The sequence below is a fragment of the Cyrtonyx montezumae genome, unplaced genomic scaffold, assembly GCF_038088225.1.
Source record: "Cyrtonyx montezumae isolate F1298 unplaced genomic scaffold, pur_monq_1.0 scaffold_0, whole genome shotgun sequence".
Classification (NCBI taxonomy): domain Eukaryota; kingdom Metazoa; phylum Chordata; class Aves; order Galliformes; family Odontophoridae; genus Cyrtonyx; species Cyrtonyx montezumae.
This window is the reverse complement of record NW_027071824.1, coordinates 18,196,492-18,221,681: the sequence shown is the minus strand read 5'-3', so window position 1 is coordinate 18,221,681 and position 25,190 is coordinate 18,196,492. Positions and strand designations below refer to the sequence as shown.

The 25,190-nt window shown below is 40.4% G+C and overlaps 1 protein-coding gene across 1 annotated transcript in view; it reads right to left on the bottom strand.

The window, feature by feature from the left end:
- Nucleotides 1–15,879: 15,879 nt before the first annotated feature.
- RMDN2 (regulator of microtubule dynamics 2) overlaps nucleotides 15,880–25,190 on the bottom strand; it is a 41,864-nt gene continuing 32,553 nt past the window's right edge. Inside the window, exon 11 of the mRNA XM_065729326.1 lies at nucleotides 15,880–17,123. Within this exon, the coding sequence (XP_065585398.1) occupies nucleotides 17,070–17,123 (54 nt within the window). The 3' untranslated portion in view covers nucleotides 15,880–17,069. The remainder of the gene's footprint in view (nucleotides 17,124–25,190) is intronic.

Below are 25,190 nucleotides of genomic sequence, written 5' to 3'. Positions count from 1 at the left end.
AGCACCTCACTCAGCAGCCTGTGACTGTAATGTCATCACAGCAATACTAGGCAAGTACACGCTGTGCTTTCTTCATGAAAGACAGCACAAAGCGAATAGACGTGGGACAGCTGCGTTGAAGACAGCATTTTTTGCATTTGAGTCTTCATGCTTGGGTTGCAGTGATTACCGTGGGCCAGGAAAGCCAAATGTCAGCTCAAGTCTGCTTTCTGTACGAGCGCACACACTTGGTCCATCCCCCAGAATTTTAGAAATATCTTTGATTCAGGTTAAGTGACTAAAGGAAGAACAGAGAGAATTTAAGATAACCATATGTTTCTTAGAAAACCAGTAGCTGTCAGACCACTGCACTACGTAACAAGGAGGGGATGCAAGCAGGCAGATGTAGCAGAGCTGAGATGAAATACATTCATACTGTCCACATGCAGCTTTACATTCCTTGTGATTCAGAGTGGCTGGAGTAAAGAATGATAATAAAACAATGAGGAATTCAACAAAACTTGAGAAACAGCCAGAGACCAGGCACGTTACATTGTACCTGAGAGTAGCTGAGGAATTAACCACGGAAAGGGAACGATTAGCATTCACCTTCATTGCATCTTTAGCTTGGTGAAATTTTACTTAGACCTCCCATTTAGCCACATAAAAAATTCAAGTTGGGATGACAGTGAAGGTGGACCTGGCTGTTCTGCAGATGAAGAGAAAGGCAGGATTCTGAATGGTGCTATTTTGGTATGCAGCACAGCACAGACACATCATCTCATGTTTCAGCAATAACTGCTGTTTACTGCTCCATATTTTTGCAACCAAGTTTTTTTCATGTTCCAGTCACTCGTACTGAGACCAGGCCAACCCAATTAACCCAACTGTCAGGTGAAAACAAGCTTAGCGCTGAACACAAACAGCCCCAAAGCATTTAAAAGAAGTCTGTGGTTGATGTTTTGATATCCTCCTCTGGGGCATTTTGCCAGATTTTTAGACAGCTCCATAGCCAAAAAGTGGTTGTTCTCCTTAATTGTTATTGTCTTTCAATACCTTGAGCAAGTCTTGCTCCTGCATGAAAGGACTAAACTAGAGATAACTAAATCAAACAAGTCTCCCAACTTCCTCAACTCCTTCCATGCTGGGCATACTCATTCATCAACGTAATTAATGTAGAAAACACAGGATGCTGAAGCATTTCAACTGCAAACATGAAGAGGGTGGGAATGTATGTACATGAGGCTTATTAGAAGTACATAAATCAACCACAGAGCTACATAGGAGTGGCTGAGAGCTGGCAGAGGAAAATAGATGCTGAACATGTTGGAAGACCCTCCAGCTAGGGAGGAGCTGTGCACAGCTTCCCTCACAGGTAAGGAGAGGCGGTGGCTTTACACTAAGTACTTCAGGGTGAGGATGATAGCAGTTCCACATGATATCCGAGGTTCACCCACATCAGCAGCAGGGAGCTTTGGAGAGCACCAGACCTTACCATCACACTAGGTTGATGACAGAAAGAGCCTTTTAATTTCCCCAAAACCCCAGACAGACCAGGGATGTTCAAATGCTAACTCCCCATTCGCTGTTAAGTAATAGCTTTGGGAAGTGGCATTTTCAGTGATGGATCACATTTTATTGGCAAGGAGTATTCTACAAAAAATAAAGATTATTTCCCCCATTTCCCTTCTCCCAACCTGAGCTCGGATTAGACCATAGCACTCACTGCAGAGAAGCAGGCTTCTAATTCTCTCATCACAATAAATGGGATTAAAATGAACCATATTTCCTGTGTTACAAATAACAGAAGAACTTCCCCTTATTTGGACTACTCTCTACTCAAGTGAAGTGGAGATAATGTGGTGAGACTCCCTCATTCCCACGAAAAACAACATTTAGGACAACTGTGTGGCAACAAAGCAGGTATGATTTGCAGTCATCTGCAGAACAGCATGAAACAGTGCTCCTTGCTTCTCTTACAATCTCAGTGTGAAAAATTTTGAAGCTGCAGTTGGAAAATTTAATTCTACCACATATCTTGCTTTTGATTAAGCTTTTTCATTCTACAGAGAAAAAAAAATCACAGACCGTGAAGGTATAAATCCTTGTAATTCAGGAAATTTGAATATTTCAGGTCAACTGTTAATAAAAGCACCACTAGAGGTTAAACTCAGACTTCACAGAGAACACTCTTTCTGTTGAAAACTCAGATTCCCAAATGAAGCTTTGTCTCATCGCAGTAAATCTTTTTGCTGCCTTCACTCATGCACGTAGCTGCTGGGACGTGGAGTTACACTGCAGATTGTTCCAAGACACAACTGCAGTCTTCCTGGCAGAAAAGCCACACCTCCACCCATGCTTTGCAGGGGAGCCCTTCTGAGTAATACCAAGACTGAAACCTCGGAAAAGGAAGTCTGACTCCTGCTGGCACCAAGACACTCAACATCTGTGTGCACAGACACACAGCACACTGACAGTGTCATCCTCTGCGTTCTAAGCATAATCTAGGCAGTGTCTAGTTACCTCAAAGCCATCGGCAGAGCCAGAATTCAAAGCATTTGGCTGATGATGTATTCACCATAAACACTTTCAATTACCTTCATGCCTTCCAAGAGCCAGAAATACTCCCTCTGTATCTTCACAAGTTCTTGTATTCACACTACTACAATGTTTTTCCACCAGAGTAGCTCTAGTCTGCTCCCAGAGTAAGTGCATACAACAGTTTTCACAGTGTAAAAATCAAAACTGTCTACAGCTGAACTGAACCCTTTTGGGAAGTTTTTGGAACACAAAGATGCTCAATCAATTGCCTGAAAGATATGTAAAAATTGGATACTGAAAATAAACTTCTGCTCGTAGGAGAACAAGTGCTTTCTTCTAGGGTTTATAAAAAGTCAATGAGTGAAGTGACTGGGGCTATTTATAACCCCAGATTAGGTCCTAGTTCTTCATATCCAGCATCATTTTCCCTACTAAAGATCCAAGTAGCAGGACATCCCATATCCTTACATTCATATACAAGGTCTTTATACAATTATTAAGCTCTCCTCTGAAGATTTGCTACCCCTTCCCTTTCTTCAAGTATTTCCTTGAAACACATAGAAATTGCTGTCCACCTGAGGTTTTAATCATTATTTCATGGAACTCAAGTCATATATAATTATATAAAAATATATCTGATCTGCTGTTGTGTTTTTTGTTTGTTTTTATTTTTAGTGTAGGCACCTACTTGTCTTCTGGGGAAATCCAACAAGATTTGGCCATATGTGAATAATGACCAGTAGTTCTTCAGACCTGATAGCTAAGATTTTGTATATGCCAAGGAACAAGCATAGGGGAAAGAGGGGATGTTGAAAAACGAGAGGGAGAAACAGAGAAACAGTAAAATAACAGGCCAGAGAAAACAGAGAGAGATGTGTCATCCAGAGGAGAACAAGCACATCCAAACACTTGTCTTGCCACCGTTGGCTACAACAGCCCAGTTCTCGGAGCAGTACCGACAGCGTGGGTTCAGAGAACCAGCCCTGTTCCTGCTGCACATTGTGCTGCTGCCCTCCCATGCCCCCCTGCCCTGCACTGCCTGAGAGGCCCCATCTGCACCACAACAGTGCGGGTCATGTCTGGATTGCTTTGTAACACAGTGGGAGCCGATCTCCACTGAGAGCTGCGTGTCAGTGCCACTGCAGACCTCTGACCCTGGCTGCCCTAATGCCACCAGCCAAGTTCTCTGCAGAACCACCAGCGTGACCTTGCTAACACAAGCTTGAATAATCTCCTAATGCAGTTAAAGCTTCCCGCACAACCTCAGAAACCACAAATTGTAATTCATGACGAAAGACTCTAATACCTCTGAAGATGGTAATTCGTCCCATCTGCCCTTTTATCTCCCCTGGCTGGGAGCACAGACAGCCCGCTGACAACGAACACCCACCTTCAGGGTGATTAATGACCCACGCCCCTCACCATACAGTGCAGAGAGATCTGCCTCATTCAGAAGCAGACACTTTAAGCTACCAGACGCCCTCGGTACCGCAGCGAGATAAGAACCACTACCCCTCAATAAGTCTGATTTAGCGTGGCCACATGGTAACATCTACCCCAGTTTAACTGACTAATGCCACAGAATCACAGAATGCACAAAGTGGGAAGGGGCCTCTGGAGGCCACCTGGTCCAACCCAGGACTGAGCAGGGCCACAGAAGCTGGTCTGGCCACTCTGCTTTCACAGTAACTACTCACCAAACTGCAGTCTTCTTCCCTTCGCTTATTTTCCTTTTATTTTCCCCTCCAGCAAACACATTGTAAATACTATGTTTACCACTGGCATGCTTTCCATTGCTCTTGAAGTGAAACCCACATGGGCATCTCAATGGGGAACCTCCTGCTGTCCCCAGGACTACTTCTCCTCAGCACTGCCCTGCTGTCACTGGAGGACAAAGGCTCTCTTGCCTTCACCTTCCTTCAAAAAGCACCCACTGAGGCAGGAAGAGGAGGAGAAAACCTAAGACAGCCATTGCTGCACTCCTCCTGCTGTTCCGAGCTGGATTTTATGCATTTGCTCCCTGCTTCAGTACATAACAGAGATCTTCCTGCCCAGAGCAATCTGTCACAGGCTCCCTGCTGCTGAGCTGAGCCAGCCCCGCCATGCATGCCTCCTCCAGATGCTCCTGTTTTCAGAACTAATAGGAACCACATGTACTGCTGGTTCTCCCTGCAGACCCCAGCCAGCACACACAGGGAGGAGGAATCTCTGCCTGACCTCAGGGCTGCTGCAGGGTGCTCCAAGCCCAGGCTCAGGCCTGGAGCTGCCCCCTGGGACCTGGGCACACAGGTACAGGCTGCAGGTGAGGAGAGGAAAAGAGAGAGCAACATATTTGCAAACACCAAGGTGTGAGTAGTAGAGGCTTCCAGAGCAAGAATTAAACACATATATATAAATATATATAATCTTTTAGAATATTTTATTCACTCAGCTCCTATGTTTTCTAGAATGCCTTTTTCAAGGGAGCAGCCTTCAACCCATGCTCAATAATTAGTCTGCACTTCTACATGAATTTCTGTATTGAAACTAACTGCCAAGCCCATTATTCACAAAGCCGCTCAGACACCATTAACCAACAAATTAAAGACAATCACTGTATCCTTGAGCTGCCCTGAAAGTCAGGCCACCCTCATTCTGCCCCTCGGATTGCCAAGTTCAGACCACCAGCACCAGGATCTTTCTGCACATGCCATCAAGAGCTGCTCTGCTGGTAGCTGGTGAGGCATAGTACTGCCATTTGTTTCATCCAGAACACACTAAAGCACAGGGTCGAAGTGCACAGTTAGTCAAAGCTCCATCAAAACCCGAAGACCCTGATGGATGTTAACACATTTCAAGGGCTGCCAGGTTTCTCCACTCCCCCAGTCAAGCAGAAGGGCTCCCAGAGGGCACATGGAGCTTGATCTGTGCTTCTGTGACCCGCAGAACCACTATTAACTGTTACTGTTTTTAATGAAACACACTGAAGGTCCACATTGCCAGCAGCTGCATGCAACTTCGTTGTTGTTTAGCTGGTAATACAGTTAATAAAAATCAGGTACAACCCTCATCCTCCCTTGGAAGCCTGCCTTGGAAACTGGACAGCTCTGCTAAAGTCATCACAGATCAAGATTATAAGATGCATACAAAACCTCCTACACCAAAGTGCCCTTCACATGCCATAAAAACACAGTTTGTTCATGCACTTGCACTGAAATATTTGATGCTGCACTTTGCCATTTGCAGAAGTCAGCTCTGCCCAGGGAGACCACACACTGTGTTGCACCGAGCACCTGTTAGGAACAATTCAGCATGATTTCAGTTATTTCCTAGCTCAGTAAATCCCCTCCTGCCCCTTGCTGGAGGGACTGACACAAACTATTCTGTATCATGTAAAACATATGAACTCCTAGAAGGCTGCAGTCTGCAACCCAGTTAGCTAACTCCTATCCTTTTCACTTTCCAGTCACAGTATTGGCCATGACAGAATATAAAACACAATTTCACAAGCTGTGTATCTCCTAGAATTTCATCAAACAAATCCCTGAAGCACTGGTTTTAGTTATTGGTGAGAGCATCCCAGGGAATAGGAGAGTTTGCCCGTGCAGGTTGGCTAAGAAAACAACCTTACTTGAAACACCTCACAATCAGGATGCCCACCTTTTCCTGACAAAGCATTTTTGGTGGCACAAGCTCTATTCCTGCTCTTCACTTTAAAACAATCACAACAAAACAGAAAATAACTACACATCACGAATCGTAAGACTAGCACTGTTTTTTTTTGGTGTGCATTTTATCCCTCATCAGAAAATGAGCAAACAAAAAATTATTTTATACTTAATCCTGTTTGGAAAAAGTGATTCAGATCTCACAGTAAGCAGCCTCCTGTTGCAGGAGAACTGAATATCACCATTACAGAGTCACACAGAGACTCTGACTCTTCCAAAACAGTCAGATGAAGGTTGCTGAGATCTGTATGCTTGCAAATAAGCCTGAATTTTCTGGAATAGAGGAAGGAAATTAATTAGTGTGGAAGTTCACAACTGCCCCTTACATGAACTGAAGCTCTACTATAGCAGCAGTGAAAAGATTAAAATTATGTGCAACAAATGTCAGCTTTCCCAATATATTTCTGCTCCAACTCAGGCTGGACTTAAAAGTGCCAGACTCACTTAAACACCAAACTCCCAAGTATTCAAACATACTGATATGAGTAGATTTGGATTCCTCCAGGTCTTCTTAAAATGAGAGAAACACCCCACAAACAACCTGTCCACAGCCTTTCCATGAGTTTTCATGTAAAGCAATATAACTTTAGTAGCTGTGTTTCACATTTTTGCAAGAGAAAAAGTAAAGAAAATGGACTTAGCACTGACAAAAGTCATACATCTCTGGGGATTTATCACAGAAAAACATGCCATTGCCAAACATGTTCCACACAGATGCATACTTCTGTTGTTCCACCCTTATGCTTCAGAAAACAGTAAATAATGCAGTGACCAACACCTATACACAAAGAGATTTTAGTAGAAAACCTTTCTTGGGACCAGCACGCAGTCACCAGCAGTTAAATACAAACCTTTACATTGAGAACTACTCATAACGACCAGTGAAATACAAACCCACAAATCAGGATGCTACTTGTGCACGATTGGCAAATTAAAATCCCACAGTACTTAATTCCAGAAACAACCTATGGCACTCCTAGAAGGGGCAATGTTCCCCAGGCACTTCAGCAGCTGCAGACTGGCACTGCTGGGGCTCATTGGCTTTTGCTGTTCAAGTTGGGTGGCAGTGGGGGACCAACAAGAGTCAAAGGAGAAATCCTGGCATGCACTTGCATTTCTTGCTTTTTTCTTTTTTTGATGTTTGCATTGCTATCTCTAACACAACTAATGAAAATTCCAACAACTGAATCAACAGAATTTCCACACAGTAGACCCTTGTCAGAGAGGGAGCCATGTGGCTGGCAGCCCAGCACCAGCTTTCCTCACACCTCCCTGTACAGCAGCCTCCCTCTCTATCAGGGCTTACCTGCAGGCTGAGATCTGATCTATGGTTACAGAAAGAAGAGCTGCCAGCATTTATTTGCTTTTATGTAATCGATAGACATGCATCTGTGCGTATCAATACCAGGAAAGAGTTAAAGATATTTCCATGAAAAAAAGAAAGATTAATAAGAGAAGAATATATCTCAGTTCACACATGTGATCTGTTTCTATCGTGCATTTCCTACATTCCCTGCAGAATTATCACTCTGATAAAACTGCAGTGGATACACACTGTTTTCTTTACTATGTCACCTAACGTATCATCTTCCACCATTCCTCAGACTTGCAGACAGTTCAGAAACTATGGCTTTTGTAATGTGCAAACAGCCATTTCTGAATGCTTCAGTGGCTAGCTTCATTCCAAGCCATTAACATATTGTCACTTTGCAATCTTCCAGGGCAGCAAGAGAAACAGAAGTTGATTACAGTTAGGTTTATGACACCTTACTGACTACCACTTCTGAGAACAGTCCATTTAAAGTCAGCAGAAAGAGCTGAAATTTAGAGCATCAGGATCCCTCTCCCCTTTCAGGATTAGATTTCAAGACTGGGTTGAAGGCTTTGCTATTATTATTTTTCATTTATTTTAAACCTTCAGAGAGAAGGGAAGAACGTGAAGGAATGGAGAGCAATTTGGAAGTGGTGAATATCAGCTATAGAAGCGTCTTAAAAGGCTCATGCAGTACATCCCAAAATAAAAGAGCCAAGGGAAACAATGTGCCTAAAAAGGCTGTTTTCAAGGCTCACAGCACATAAACGTTGGCATAAAGCACTTCTCAAGACCTGAGGACTTCTCACACCTGAAGTTTTACAAACCATCCTGCAAAATTTAACAAAGAATTCTGTCTGTACCTGATTCCCTAAGGCAGCTGTGATGCCTGCATTACCAAGAACTCCCTGACCCATTTCTGAATACAGGAGATATCCTTTTGAAACCTATATCTGGAAAATAAATAAAAATAATAATAATAAAATAAAATAAACACATGTCCTGATAAGTCACATTTTGTCATAATTATACAGAGTAAAATACCACCTGATGGAAAATTTTCACAGATCTCCAGTGAAGTAATTTATTTTATTCTTCATTTTCAGTGTTTAGGATACCCTAATAGATGTGGAGTCTTAAACAAAACCCTACACCAATGGAAGGCAACCTCAACAGGCTTTGGACCAAATCCCAAATGAGATGCACCGCCTCCCAATTAAGTAGGAAATAATGCAGCCTGAGGAAAGGAGGAGAATGATTGCAGGACACAGGATGCGGATGCTCAGTGTGGAAGTTCTCATTCAAACTAGGTGCCAAGCTGAACATTTTCTGTAGAGTGACAACAAATTTTTTCCTGTCTTGCAGTTTCTTCTTTATTATCCTGCTAAGACTAAATAGTAGAAGTGCTCCAGTTTAAAAAGTGATAAATTCTAATTAATCAGAACAAAACCATACAAGACAGCTACATTATGCTAAAGAAGAAACTGGACTATGCAGAAGCACAACAAAAAGCTTTTCACAGGCGTCAGCAGTTCAGGACCTTAGTAAGGGACGGTGATGGTTCCAACCACTACTACAATACTGCAGTGCTGTTATGATTTAACTGAAATAATTAGCCTGGTGGCAAAGACTTCCTAACTTGAGGGGAACCTGCTTGATACAATACTCGAGTAAGTAAAACTTGTGGCTTAACAATTTCAGCTTTCTCATATTTAACAAACTTCAAGAGTCTTTGGGCTTTACAATCTCATAAGCCTACACTGAAACAAATAACCTCTAGAAATTCGAGTTATCCGATAGCCTCTCTTCCTTCCTCCCTCCCCTTTCCCTCTAAATAACAACAATCAAAGAAAAAACAAACTCAAAGCAAACAGACTTTCTTCCAAGTTAGGCTTGGGAAAGAAAGGAGAAATTATTCATCATTACTTCTTCAGCTAGGCTAAACAGCTCAATTCAGAGCCAGGCACATGGCCACCAAAAAGCTGTTTTCCACATATCGTTATGCAGAAGAGACTTTGCGAAAGGAAAGAGACTGCCTTAAAGTCTCAAAAACTAGTGCAAGCTAGGAGAGGACTGGCACACTTCTGCTAATAAACGTAGTGGACATAAACCACATCATCCTGAGCTTCAGGTGATGTCTGCATTTGGGGGCTTCCAGCTTGCCTTCTGTAACATGGTTACGTGAAGATTAAGTCAGCATTGTCTCCTCATATTCTATGCACTAACCATTGAATATTTTGGAGGCTGTACCTAGTCGTTAAGATACCAATGCAGAAGGCAAACGTAAAAGTGGGGATCCAGACTTCTCCACTTCTAAACGCTCTGTGTCACAAGAAGCTGAATAACAATAAAAGGCAGCTCCAGAAAGGGAGAGTCACTCATAACCAGCTTTGAAAATCAGTTTCCAAAATGCTTGGAATCTGAAGTCCTGGAGACATACATGTCTTCTGAGGACTTCCTTTTTATGGACACCTTCCGTCCTGGCCACAGAACACCTGCCTGGGTTCTGCCTCATGTCTCACTTCAGTTTCTCCCTGCTCACTTGCATGCCTGAGTGGAGAAAAGAGGCAGCAGGGAGAGCCTTCACCAGCAAGCAGCACCCATCATTAAGTGGAGCGGGAGAAGGAAGCAGTCCTTGCATGAGGAAGCACCTATCCTTGATTTCTGCTCTCCAAGATGACTTACCTTTGTTCTGTATATGCCATGGGTGACTTCCTTTCCAGTTTTCTACACTGAAAATAACTGAGATTATGGAATGAACAGTACAGCAATTATAAAAACATGTTGGCATAATCTCTTTAGGACTAATGTCTTAAGACTGTTTCAATCTTGCCTGAAATTTTCTCTCTCACCCCCAGAGGGGTTACTTTACTTCTTAGACACCCCATTGTTCCAACAGCTGACTGTTGAAGAAGAAAATCCTAGAAGAAAGGACAACCTAAGACTAATCTGTAGATCTGAAACTTTCTGCTCTGTATCTGCTACACTCTGTTTAACTGACCAGTGAATGGCTATTGAGTTAAAGAAACCAGTGGAAGTCATAGCATAACAACATAACACAGCTGGGAAGCAAACCTCCACCGGCATCTCTCTGTCCACACCATAATCCTTACTTACAAAAAAGTACCTTCAAAAGGCAGAAGAAAACACCTCCAGCTCCCTCTCTTCAGCCACAGATCCCCTAGAAGGACATACAACACCTGGAGATGCTGATTACAATCAGCTCATTAAGAGACAGAGCTGACAGATTGGTTTCTAATGTCCTAGTAAACCCTTCCAAGTTCATAAGCTCACAGTTCAAGAAGCCAAGAGGAGGACAGCTAATATCCAACTTCACAGCAAATTTCACTTTTTTTCTCAATCATCCACACGACCCAAGATAGACGTGGAAGGGAATTCCAGTAGGAACTGGCAGCTCCAGAGCACAATAAACCCACAGTCTCACGCAGTGCCATTGCCTGATATCTCCTCCTCAGCTTACCCAGTTCCTAATGATCCCTGCATTGAAGGGATACTGGTCCTATCTTTCCTTTCAGAGGGAAGCCCAAGTACCAAACTGCAGCAAGGCCACCCCCTCTTCCCTTCTTGAGCCAGGTTCATCTCAGAAGTCATATTCTTCCTGCACATCTTTTCTCCCGCCTTTCTTAAATTTTCAGTTCTCGTATTACATATAGAAGTTTCAAATCTACAAAATGCTTTCATGTGTATTTACACACAAACACAGAAACCGCGGTCTGCACTGAACTTCCGAACAAATAAAATACGGTATTTAAAACAAGAACGGATCAAGCCTGAAAACCACAGCCTTCGTGCCAGAGTAAACCCATAGAAACCCACAGAAACCAGATGAAGACACTAAAGGCTGGTTTGCCTTTATCTGATACCACTGTCAGCACACAAAACACACACCTCCTAGTTAGGAGTTGCTCAATCCTTTCTGTCCTCGTTTGACTTCCCTCAGGACAGCTTCCAGGTCTTCTCTTCTAGCTGAAACCTGGCAGGTACCAAGGGCAAGCACACAAGCTTGTAAAACACATTTTAGTACCCATTAGGTGTGCCACAAGCAATCCTTCACACAGAAGCAGCCGAATAGAGCTGGGCGCTCCTCAGAGCGGGTACTCACCGCTCCTTTGCCCACTGCAGCTCAGCCTTCCTGCAGCCTCTGAGCAACACAGATCCCACGAAGGCATTTCAAGAGCTCTTGGAGAAGCTTCAGTCCAGTCCCGTACACCTCACTGCTGACTCTTTTCTGAAAGGGCCCACCTGAGCCCTGCCTCCCCCAGCGTTCAGCCAGGCCTGGGCACTGATGGTTCAGCTGCGGGAGAGCTGGGCCCGCCCTGCCTGGCAGCTGCCACCTGAGCTGCTCCTCACAGCTGAGCCTGCGGTCAGAAGTACAGCTGTGTGTCCCTCTACTTAGCTACACGGACTGCCCCTGAATTCAGAAACGTTCCTTCAGAAAGGATCCTCTCCCAGTATTAAAAACAAATGAACAAAACAAAGCCCCACACAGGTAGACAGGTTAACCCGCTTTGCTGACCCGCCACTTACAACATTTCTATCACTTAGGGGCTGAAATTTCATCAGCCAGCTGATTTCCCTTGTCCTTTAATTAAAACCTTCAACTGAGTGAGTGAAGAAAAACTGAGCGAAGAAGTACATCTGTATTCATGCCCATATCCTTACAACATGCTTAGTTTACCATATTCCTAGACAAAATAGTGTGGTTGTTTTGTTGCAGGCAGGCCATTCAAACCAGCTCTTACTTAATCATGATACATGGTGTTTGCACACATGTAACTCGAGCAAGTAGCTTATCCCCATTGTGGGTCAGTAGCACTAGGAGGCAGAGGGCTCAGATTAGCTCACATTGAACATTGCCTCTGCAGATGTTTCTAGAATAACTGGTTGTTTATTTTAATGAAATGGAGTAAAATATTTTCTCAAAAAATATTAATGCTTCATATTCATAGTTCTAGTGCCTCATGCATGGGTTACACAAACACAGATGGCCAGAAAAGCTTAATTCTTTTTGTACTGTCAAGGCAGTTTGATTTGTTTCTTCTCTGAGGAACTGGGAAGAATCTGTAAAAAGGAAAAGTGCTGGAAAACAACAATATAATGTGTACAGAAGAAAAAATTTCAACATGCAAATAGAAACATTGGTCCTTCAGATGAAGTTAGCTCTTCTGAGTTTGCACTGGGTGAAAATGGCACTGTAATTTTAATTGTCACATTACTCCAGAATTTTCTGTTTTGGAAGAGATGTAATGCATCCATCATGATTACTGTGCCTATGAAAGAAAACAGCACAGAGCCACATTCCAAAGCATCCAGTAAAAATCTCAAAACCTCATGGACCTTGCTGGAGTCCACAGAACATCCCCACAGCCCCATGCACATCACAGGGCAGCCATTCAGGTAACAGTGGCTGAAGAAATATATACAGATCCAGATAAGCAGTACGTTTAGGGTGATAGAGTTGGATCTCTATTAGCCAATTCTTCAGCATTTATTTTATTATTATTATTATTTTAATTCAAGCTTTTACTAATATGGGAGTGGATTTAGGTTTAGGTGCTTTGTTTTTGTTTTTAATTTATGTAATCAGACAGAGGAATTGTCACTTTCTTTTCTAAATTGTCAGCTGCTTACTGTTGTTGGACAGTTTTCTAATTCATTCCAGAAGTCAGTGCATTGATATTACTACGTAAAGCTATGTGAATCACCCTGAGACTCTGGGAGAAAAAGGAAAAAGAAAAAAAAAAAAAAGTAATTTTAACAGCAGTATGAGAGTCTATCATCTTAATTTTTTACTTCAATGAACCAGTGGCTAACTGCTATAAAAAAAATGTTACTTCATTTGTGATTATCTGTTGTTGCACAGGGGCAATCCCAAAGGGATCTGGAACCTCTAACAGAGTCTTCACCTTCACCACAAGAATTAAAAATAATCTCAACCACGCAGGAAGGCAGAACAAGTAATTTTAACAGTACAGAAGCACAAGAGCCTTATCATTGGGTCAAGGCCCCCAAACTCACCTTCTACAAAGATGGAAAAAGACAAAATTCCCCAGGGAATATGCAATACAAGCACAGGAGTGGAGACCAGCTGAGAGGTCACAGTGAAGAGCTAAAGCAGGTAGCAGACACCGAGGCCCCAGTCAGCCTACATGGCTAAAAAACCTGCAGGGGTTAATACGGTTAACTTGTAGCTCCTCCAAGGAGACAAAACTACGGAAGTGAACGTCTGCCTGTGGATATTTTAAACAAAAAAGAAAACATATGGCCCTCTGGAACTATACTTGCAATTTTTCTAGTTGATGCGTCACAGAGAACACAATCCTAGGCCTAGAGCTACATGCAAAAACTTTTTTTGAAGGAGCCATTAGAAAACAATTTAGGGAATACACTTCAACTTTAAAAGCTCTAGGATTAGCACAGCAAAAACATGAAGAAGTTGAGAATGCTCAAGTACAGTAATTAGAAATTATAAAGAAGTACAAAATAGCTCATGCATATAAAACAGCAGTTTCTTACCTCTGTGAGGAATATTTCTGCAAACTCAGAAAGACTTAGAACAAATAATTAAAACCAGCATTTTGATTCACAGCTGATATCTTGTGATTCTATATACAGACCAGTAATGAGTAAAGAGTAAAACAACAGAGCAGTTGTAGTTTAGAAGGCTGCATAGGAAGATAAGTAATTTATTTTATAAAATCAGGATTTTCATTAAAAATAACATGGAATAAATCCACAGGTATAATAAACGGTTGAAGGCAGCTATAATGCACATCGTCAAATGTGAAACTTAATGGCAAATGTTTCATAGGTAGTCTGGGCCCAAATTCAGAGCCAGTGTGCAGCTGCAACCCCACTGTGTAAATGATTTTATAATGTTCTCCAGGAATATATCGCAAAACTTTGTAAAGTTTCCATCAAGATTTTTTTTTTCCTCCTAATGCCTCATCTAAAGGTAGCCAGTTACATATTGTCATATGAATAAGGTATCTAGAAAGCAAGTTTTGTGTTTCTATGGTAGTGGTGTTTCTGGTTTTTTTTTACTGCCTTTTCCTCAATTGGTTTTTACAAATGTGAATTCTCCTTTGGTCATCACTCCTGCAGACTAAACAAATCAAATCCTTTCATTTTTCACACACAAGACGATGTTGTCTAGCCCTCTCATCTTTCTTGTCTATCTCCTCCCCTGGACTTCTTCCAATTAGCCCCTAGCCTCCTTGAAGTGGATATAGTGTTGTATCTGTGACCTCATTAGGCCTTATTAGAGGAAAAGGTTACTTCATGTTCATTTCATGGGGAACTTTTACTTATTCACTCTAGAATGCAATCTGCTTTTTCATCAGAACATGATATTATTCACCCACAGCTAGTTTGTCACTCACTGGAATCCATGCATCCTCTTCCACAGAACTCCCCCACGTACCAGATCTCATCTATCAACGCAGAACTTTCTATTTCCCATGAGTTAAATGTCTCCCATTGACGTCACCTAATTTCTCCAATTAATGTAAATAATTTCTTCTACTAAACTATTCCTTCAATGCATTTTTGACCTTAATCAGTAATTATTTCTCATAAATGAGGCATCTATTGCATAATCCAATCCATTTTTATATTTATACTACCAAATAATGTAAGTAAAGGCCCAATTTACTGCATCCTCATAGGTGACAGTGACTGACTAACAACAACTCTAAACACCAATTGCTCTAATAGATCCACTTAGACTAGGCCTCCTGCTTTGGCTATGAAAAAGTAAAAAATGGCCTTTATCAAAAGCCCCTTGCCAAAATAAAGATATATACTGCATTGCAGCTTCTCTTTCCACAGGTCATTTATAGAGTAACAGAAGGAACTATCTGATAGAGTCTGAAATTGGATGGGGGGGGGGGGAGGAGAATGGGACTGAAAATGAAGTATAGCAAACATTTTCCCTTATAATGAACAGTAAAAATAACTGAAATGATTATGTTGACTCGTGAAGATCCTCAGGATAACAAAAACCACGAAGGTGACAGTGACAACTCAGAGCCAGTTCTGACTTCCAGAATTGGTTCCAAGTTGTCATAGTAATGCCTGCATTTTGGAAAATATAGTTTTAATTGAAAAGTTTTAAAATGGACAGCCTTGTTTTAGGAAAACCTCTGTGCTTCATACGGAGTCAAGAATTCAGGCAAAATTAATACAACTCCATATGCTTGTCTTCTTCCAGTCTACTGCATCTGTTGCCCTCTGTTGTTAGTAGTTGGAGCTCACTCTATGAGATGCTTCATACATATGTATAAACATTATATATATATAGTATACATACACATATTCCTTTGCACTTGCCCAGTTTTTAGATCTTTGTGAACATCACTATAAGGTAACATCACTGTCCTAAACCAACGGCCCAATTATTAGTTCTAAATATGGGTGCCTTATCAATCCTCCTGGTCTTAGCCGTAAAATAGCCCAATGTCATCTTACGCACCAAAGAAGTCAAGGGATTGTGCAATTGTCCTTATTCAGCTTCCTTTAACAGTAATACTTGCCTCTTCCAGATATACTTCCCACATCTAGCGTAAGACTCTGAATTGAAAGCCAGTGCAAGCTGGTCTTTATTCTTTTCTTCACAGTTGGGTGAATTCTGGATCAGTCCATTTGTGAACAACGTTCTCTCCCTTCCTGCTATGTTTTATTGAAAACACTTTTGTCCTGAATGCTCAAAGTATGTATTTTTATGTACAGGTTATGTTACACAGATGTTATAAAAGGTTAATGGCAGTCACACACAGAACTAGGTTTTCTGGAAGTATATTATCACCAACACACTTGGCAGCTGTTCAAACAGAAAGATCCAGGATTCACAGATATGATGGAGATCTTGTAATAAAGACATTTAATATCACAGCTGTCATAGATTCATCTAAAACACTGAATTTCACCAGTCTGATTTTTAATATCGTACCCATTGATGTTACAAACAAAATATAGCTTTAATATTTAATTTATAAAGTTTTCACATTTCATGTAAAACCAGCAGTAGGTTTAAAGTAAAAAGATTCCCTAGCAAGATTCTACTTATTTAATAGTAATGTGTAAACATAAACATTTGTGATTTTCTTTTGTACATACCTGTGTATATATTAATTGATATAAATATAATTTACTATAGAAACATTTTTGCTTTTGAGTTTGCTGCACGCATTTTTATGCTGGCATCACAAATTAGTTGGTTAATCTTTCAGAGTAAGATTTATGTATTTTGCATTCTAATCCCCATTATGTCCATTGCCAGCAGTGGACTTATCGTTCAGAGAATCAAACTCACAGTGTCAGCAATCTAAGATTAATTTTCAATATAGGATTATAAATAATCAATCAAAAATGAATGCATCATTTTCATGACATAACTGCCAGGTGCTGAAAGGCCATTCCTGTTGACTCGGCTCTAATTCACCTGCAGAACACAATCACTACAGACTCTCAGTTTTATCACAGCATGAAGAGTTAAAAAGTGTGCAGTATCACAGCTTCAGTGTGAGAAGTAAATCCTCTAAGTCTTTCTGGGCCTCTTTGTCCTGTAAGAAACAGATAATCATGCATCAACTTAGGATAAATCCCTTGATTTGCTGAGACGTGTCTATCCACATTTCTTTACTAACAACAGACACAACACGCAACTGTAATAGCCACAGAATGTACAAGACAGCATAGGAAGTTAATTTATCAGTGATTGCAGAAATAAAGCATAGAGTGAAAACAAGAGCCAGATGGCAGCCCTTCCTTTACAGCTCTGTTAAAGTACTTAAATGTTAGCCACAAATAGCCTTCTCAGCAGACCAGTGAGCTTTCAGCTTAGGCCATAACTTTTATTGGTATGCCTTGCATAGAGTACTCCCTTGCCCTATGCCTTACGTAAGCCTGCAAATCGATTGTGTGCAGTTTATCCAAGGATACTTCTGGAATACCTGGAAATGACTTAATATCCAATTAACAAAAAGAAGAAAAAAACGAAATATAATTAATGACATAGGTTAAGATAGCAGTTTCAGCGTACAGCCATACGTACCTGAAGTAACTGCAAGCTCAGTAACATCCATACCATGGGTGGTGTTCTCTGCCTATGCTACTGGGATCACAAGTAACCTGCTATGATCAGAGCCAATACTACATTATAAGTCCCAGGACAGAAGGGATTGGCTCCTTTTAGGCTGATGCTTTCATGTACAGTTTGCACAGGGCATTAAACTTTGCCAAGCCCAACAAACTCTTTCAGGGTTAGCCAGTGACACACATTTTTGCTATTTCCATAAAACCAAAGAGGAAGAGGGTACATGCAGTAAAAACAACTCCGTTATTTTACTTATTTTTGAAACATCTCCTGAATATAATTCACTTGCTTTGCTTGCTGCTGTAAAACTTTTAAAATGCACTTTGGTTTAAATTCGCAGTTCTAAAAAGTCAGCACCTCATAGCCACAGTCTGGTAAGGGTCCAACCATTCAATGCTTGTACCCATGTGCATTTAGTGGTGCAAAGTCAAAAGCACATGCACATCACCAAGTTTGTGCAAGTATTTCTAATGACATAGACCAGTACTTCTTTCCCAGATAATGCCACAGGCAATTCTGACAGAAAACACTGCAGACAGACAGTGAAATAATCACTGAACTTCAGGATCACTTCATTATCTAATCAACCAAAAAGCTGGAACCAAATATAGGACATTTTAAAATATATTTTACGGGTGAAGAAATTCCTGCTTCTCTTTATTTTGGTTAGTTGTCCGTAATGTCATGGAGGAACAGAGAAGAATATTGAGATGATAGAAACCATATGCCAGACATGTCAAACTACATTACATTATTGGTCTGGATTAAGGCATTAATACATTAGCTGGATGCTTCTCTTGGAATCACTGCCTTGCTCCCACTGGCAACAACAGGCTAAACTATCTGCCTAATCATTTATCAGAGGCCTCAGAAGGCACATACTACAAAGTCAGTAAGCTCTTGCCAAAATACTCTAACAGAAGGAAATGTCACACTGAATTCAGCACCCCTTAAATTCCATGTCACTACAGGCTGCCTGGAGCACCAACCCATGGCTTTCATTACAAACTGAGAAATTCAAAATCTGTACGAATCTGTTAGTTCAGAGTAGATACACTCATTTCTCTACTGACCACAGTCAGCTTGTAAAAATTATTCAGAGCTCCATTAAGCAACAAAGCAAAAATATTGTCCCATGCTATAAAAAAAAAAAAGATAAAGGTTTCACTGTATCTGGTCAGCCTGTTTTTACAGTCTTCTAAGCCAAAAAAAATGAAGATGCACTTTTTTTCATATCCACATAGTGTTCAGCATTTCATGAGTTAATAGATTTATTTACTCACTTTGCATAATGATTTAAAAAAATCCACAAATATCTGTCTCCAATCAATTGAGTATAATTGTCTTCCTCCTTAGAAGCAAAGGACAGCATAGCACGAGGAGGATTTTAGTGAGTTGCAAGGTATCAAAATCATTGTGCAATCTATCCTGAATCTCCCTCAAAGCTTAGGAAAAAACAAAACCATAACTGTCCTAAGAACTAGTTGGAGAAGAAACTGCAAATGTGCGGAGCTTTATACCTCTGGGTTGCCAGCTCTAAGCTAGACTATCTCAGAAACAGTAACTATTGTTAGAAACTATTTAATATTAATTGAGCCAGTGACTTCCAGTCAATAATAATAACCCAGATGGTAAAAACATTAAAAAAAAGACAGTAATGACATTAAAAAAAACAAAGCTGAGAAAAGTCAGTGAAGGGAACTATTACGTCACACTTGGATAGGGTCCTTCCAGACCAAGAGTTGTGTTACACTAGAAAAAAAAGAATCCCAGAATACTGTTCATTGTGCCAGTTTCAGTCTTACGGATGAAAACTTAATTAATGCCCAGATTTTGCAGTTAATTGGAACAAAGGCCTAAGTTCCATATTTGGACAGCATTTCTCCACACTGATTTCTGGATCTGCAGCTTTCTAAAAACTGCCATTTAATTAATTTATTTTTATTTTATTCAAAGACAGTCAGGCTTTGAACTCCCTCTAGAGTGCAGTAGGGAGATAAAGGGGCGCAAGTCATATGAGGAATGCAATGCATTTGTGTCAGTCAGTCCCCTTTGTTCACCCTGAGGCTTGGTTCAGTGCTCACTGAAGACAGCCATTTTCAACCTTGATTTTCTACTGTCAAGGTTTGCATTTATTAAACACTTTTCATATTGTTTTCAGAGTTGAACACAAGTTCAGATGTTCTGCAAACTGCTACATGAGTTAGAGAGAATCACTGACTGTATCTCCCCTATTCCTGCTTAGTTGCCTTTCTTTTGTGTTTCACCACTCGCAGGGGATATGCACAGGAAAAAAAGACCTGGGAGGCCAGAGGCAGAACGAGGGAGAAGAGGAAGTTGAAAACAAGAGCAAGACCTAAGAAATAACTGGTGGGAAGAAGGGAATGCTGGCCTAACTGGATGTAGTCCACATTTTTATAATTAAATTCTTCTAAAAGAAATTAGCAATAAGCATAGACACAGACATATACCTACAAATATGCACATAAAAATTAAATAGCAATTAGACATGGGAGAGAAATGTAATGATTTTACCCTCCATCTCAGCTAATTATTGCCTTATGTGCTGAACACTCTCAACCCAGGCACAACACATGTGTGCACTTGTTGACAAAGTCCCAACTGTCAACAGAGAACAGATACATCCCCATGACCACAGCCAAAATGGTAACTCCAGCCAACTACAACATAATTGCGCACAAACAGTGCCAAATCCCAAGCTGACATGTATCCTGTAGGGTTTCACTGAAGTCGGTGTGGCTGCATGGTATATTAAATGAGCTTGGCTGTGAGGGTGGTCCAGAGCTGTACTCTGATAAGTGGTAACAGCTACGAGGTGCTGAGAGCCACTTCTGCTTTTGGGTACAGCTGTATTATTCCTTCACAGCTCCAGGAGAACTCCAAGAGAACTCCTGGACCGTAAAAGGAAAGACTTCCAAACACGCACAAGGACTGTTAATGAGAGTCGTAGCTCTTGTGGACAATATAGATCACATAAAGGTACATGCTAACTGACCTCAATTTCTTGACAGAAACTCACAAACGGTGTTACTGTAGTTCTGTTTGCCCCTTTAAATATTTCAATAAACCAATGCAATCGTCCACTTGTAACCTTCTCTGTGACTGCTGTATGTCCCAAGTCAGAGCACTTCATGTTCTTTTATATTTTTAGTATCTTTCTCTGGGGATGAACTGTAACTTCTCAAGGCTTTTTGAATCAAGGTAAGCACAGCCTTAAAACAAGAGGCTGATGATAATTCAACATGTTCTGACTATACTTCAAGCAGATAGAAGAACACCCTTTCACACCCAGTTGACTGGGAATGAATAGTTTAGGTAGTTCTAGGATTGCTGCTGAAAAGCTATTCAAAATTGAAATAAACCACTTTGTAACCAATGTCTGTGTAAGATTTTTATCTACCAGAAGATTCTCTTCTGACTGACAAAGCCCAAGCTGCACCCAAATTCTGGTTTCCTTTTATTACTGTACTCAGCATCCCCCTTTTCGCTCCAGCTGCTGCCCCATTACTATAAGACCTACATGGCTTTCAGGACGTCTGTTGAGGCTCTCCCTCCACCCTCTCTAATGGCTCTGAGACAATATATTTCAAACTCCTGGAAGCCTGACTTCCCTCGGCCACTTTTCAAAAACAGGAAACAAACTGCACACCTCTTCATCTTGTAACATCTCTGTGAATGCACCACTGCAAATCCTTTTCCCCCTCTCTCCCTGCATCGCCAGTGGAGGAGACATGCTCCATGCGTTGAGGAACTGGCTGTCCATCAGCTGCTGTACCAGCAAGGCTGCTAAAACCATGCAGCTTCCACAGCTTTTTGTCACAGATACTGTGTTATAAACTAGTCAACTTAATAACAAATATAATGAGCTCAGGAAAGACTTCATCCTTAACTGTGAAATTATTTCACTTAAGAAAAAATTTCTTAGTACTTTTTGGAATTGTTTTTGGAAGGGGAAAAAGAATAAGCAGACAATGGAAACAACCCATTCTTTTGACAAGAACTTCAAAAAGATGCAGACTGAAAATCAGCCTGAAACACAGGCAGCATTCTCCACAGAGCAAAATAATTAAAAATGCAGTAGGTCTCTATTTCTTTATGTTGATCTTTTACAGTTGTCTCATTTTTCAAAGTCTGATATGTGATCTCCTTATAATGAGTTTTTAAAAGGCCCGTTCCCTGGGCTGTAAGCACACATATTCAGCATAAACAGAAACACAGATTAAGGAATAGTTTATAATTAATTTCTTTATTTTTATCAGTTTGTACAACTTTTGACAAACTGTATATTCACAAGAGCCTCTAATTTTGGGTTGATGATAGCTGTTAGGAAGCTCTTGTTAAACTCCACAAACAGTATTATCAGCATTCAAATACAAAAGCTTCCATTATTTTGTAAATGAAATGTTACAGACTTCTGGACAAAAAATGTATAAAAAAATCTAATGGAACAAAGAATCCTTTGAAAGCAACAACTTTTTGCATTGATCAATGTGATGTGTGTCATTAGGCATATCTTTGGACAGAGGAAAGATGCAGAGAAAAGGGATTCTTTTGATTTCATGAAAAAAAAAACAAGTTAGCGTGATGTGAACAAATTACCTGCATAGTTTAAATGGGTAGCTTTTTCACAAAGAAGTCATCATTTGTACCTTTCATTCTAAAGCAGAAGCAGATCTCTTCTCACTCCTCAAAACCTTACTCAAAAATTCAGATTACGGCAGAGGCTTCAAATGAATTCTACTGGAATTCTATTGGAAATACCACAGCAGTGGCTGTCACACAGGGTCAGTCAGTGGTGGCTGGCTGAAATGGACATTTCTTAGTAAATTGTTTTAGAAAGTTCAAGATCTACAAATGGTCTGTTGTGACAGGAGCTACAAGTTTATAGTCTGCCCTCTCTTCCATCCTTTTTTAACTCCCACTCTTTTCCTTATCAATTAAAATCATAACTTAATGACCTCGGAGGTTAATCATGATAATGCAGAAGCCTCATGAAACTCTTACGGGCATTATGTCTCTTCAGTAGCTGCCCACTTGTTTAAACATTCAGCCATTGTTCCTGCCCATTATTACATTTACCTCCTCCTCTACGTGGGCTTTTCCAGCTTTTCAAATGTCACTGTTGCTGAAAGCAGTCTTTGCAAACACTTACGGTTCCTTCCATGCTCCAGCTTTAAGAAGTGAATGCCATAATGATGAATTTCTGTAATATCTAAATCTCTTTCTTGTTACTTCTAACTCTTAACTGCCTTCATTGGGAAAGAGGAATTCTGTTGTAAATTATGATTTTTCATCAATCGCTTATATCTTTATACAGTACATTCTCAGTTTCAGGAAAGGTTTATCTGCATTTTAAGTACAACTTTTTAGTAACTCTCAGTGCAAATAGCCCCAAATTAAATTTCTTGTAACATAGCTAATGGTTTTCAGATTAATTAAAAAATATATATGTTGGAGACAACACAACTGAGTTTTTTTTATGAAGCACTACATCCCTTTCTGTGCCAGGCTTAGGTTAATACCTCTGTGGCGAGCTTGCTGGCCCTAAATGCTCACAGGATTCATTTCCACCTTGGTGCTCATTTCCAAACCTAAGAAAAAACTATAATGTCTTTACTTAGTTTTATACTTTTTATTCTACATTTATATATACTTTTTCTACATGTTCCTACCTTGGAAGCGCCAAGCAATTTTTGTCATAAAAAAGAAATTGATCTCATGTACATATCTAGCTCTGACAAGTCACCTTATTCTCTGAAAGCAAAAAGCAATACGTTTGATCAAGCACACACATCTACACACTCATTCCATCTTTCTGAAAGGTTTCTGTTTCCAAATTTGAATTATATTTTTCTCCAGATTCAAAAAAAGGCTTTTTTTTTCCCATCACAGTAGTCCACCACATGTGGTTTCAACAGCCCTTTATGTAGCCACACTCAACACAGCTCTGAATGCTTTACAAGCAACGAGTCTGAGTAAGGGTATTGCAAGTTCAATGAGATAAACAGAGCAGCTGTTATCCACTTTGTAATAACTCACAGCAGCTCTAACCATTAGGATCTCTTTTTCTGAAAGGGTGAATGTTTCCCAGGACCCTGGTGTTATCCACCTGGACAGCAACCAGAGAAAAGCAGGAAAATTTAATGTCCCCATGCACCTCCAGCCATGTAGTACCACTCCACTGTATGACAGTATTTATGGCCAAGGAAAGACCACACAGTTCATCAGAGGTTTCTGTTTAGAGTACAGAGGATAGAGAGAAAGGTCTATAATATAGTACTGTAACACAAGTTTCATTTTCCAGACTTAATTTGCACCAAGTCTACTGTATTCCCCTTTCAAAAGAAAAAAAAAAAAAAAAAGAAATCCATGAAGTGATTGGTTGAATATGTGCCAAACTGACTATGAAAAAAAAGCAAACAAAACCACATTTATACTAGGATTTACAGGAATCGTTAGTTTGGAAGCCCCTCTACCCCTTGAATTAAAATGATATTCTATAAGTGGTGGAACAGACACTCACAGAAGGGATATTTGGATGTGATACAAAATTCAAGACAAAAATCATCTCACTTAACTTGAAATGTTACATGGAATGGATACTAGATGAAGTGTCCAAGGAGTACCCTGAGTCAGACCAGCTGAGAATTTGACTTCACGGTCAAAATGAGTGATGAGCTATTTTCCTGATGCTGAGTACCTCTAGTTTCCACTGAAGTCAACAGAAACTGTGGATGTTCAGAAGAACTAACAAATTAAACCATTATCTACTACTATTTTTTCATAGCTATGCTGCAGGGTGATTTGTTATCATGAAATACTACACATTTCCTCAATGTGGCACCTTTCCAGCAAGTATATCTCATGGTCTACAACTGTTTTTATGCCTTTATACATATACATGTTTCTCAGCAGAAGCCAACATTTAGAAACAATAAAGGAATTCCCCTGCCTGAAGAAAGGAAGGTTTTAAAACTCCACATGAGAAGCTATGATTACACTTTGGAATGATGGGTTTCACATGACTGTGACAACATCCTATACTGTGACAACCATGAGATCCTGTGCTGTGGCAAACTGAAAGAAATCTCAGACTGCTGCTGAGTTGCTTTCCATTTTAATCTGTGAATCCTGCCTTTCACAGGGCTATAGTCAATTCAGTTTCTTTAAGTCTTGTTACAGTTTCTTCCCTCCCTTAAACTAACCTGACTAAAGGTTATTCCCACATACAGCTCCAAGCCCTGAACTGCTTCAGTTCTAACACATTTCCCCCAAAATTAGTACCAATTTTTCTCTAGCACTGCAAACAAAATAAGATGTAATATTTTAATTCAGATGGGACTAGAGGTAACAGCAACAGCAGAGGTCGTGTTCAAGATCTCCATTTTATCGTAATTACTTCCAGCACGAGGTTGGTGTTACCTTGTGCTTACTGATTTAGGGGAAAGGAAAAAAAGAATTACACACAATTGCTCCAATACTATGTATTACTGAACTTCATTTCTAATTCTAA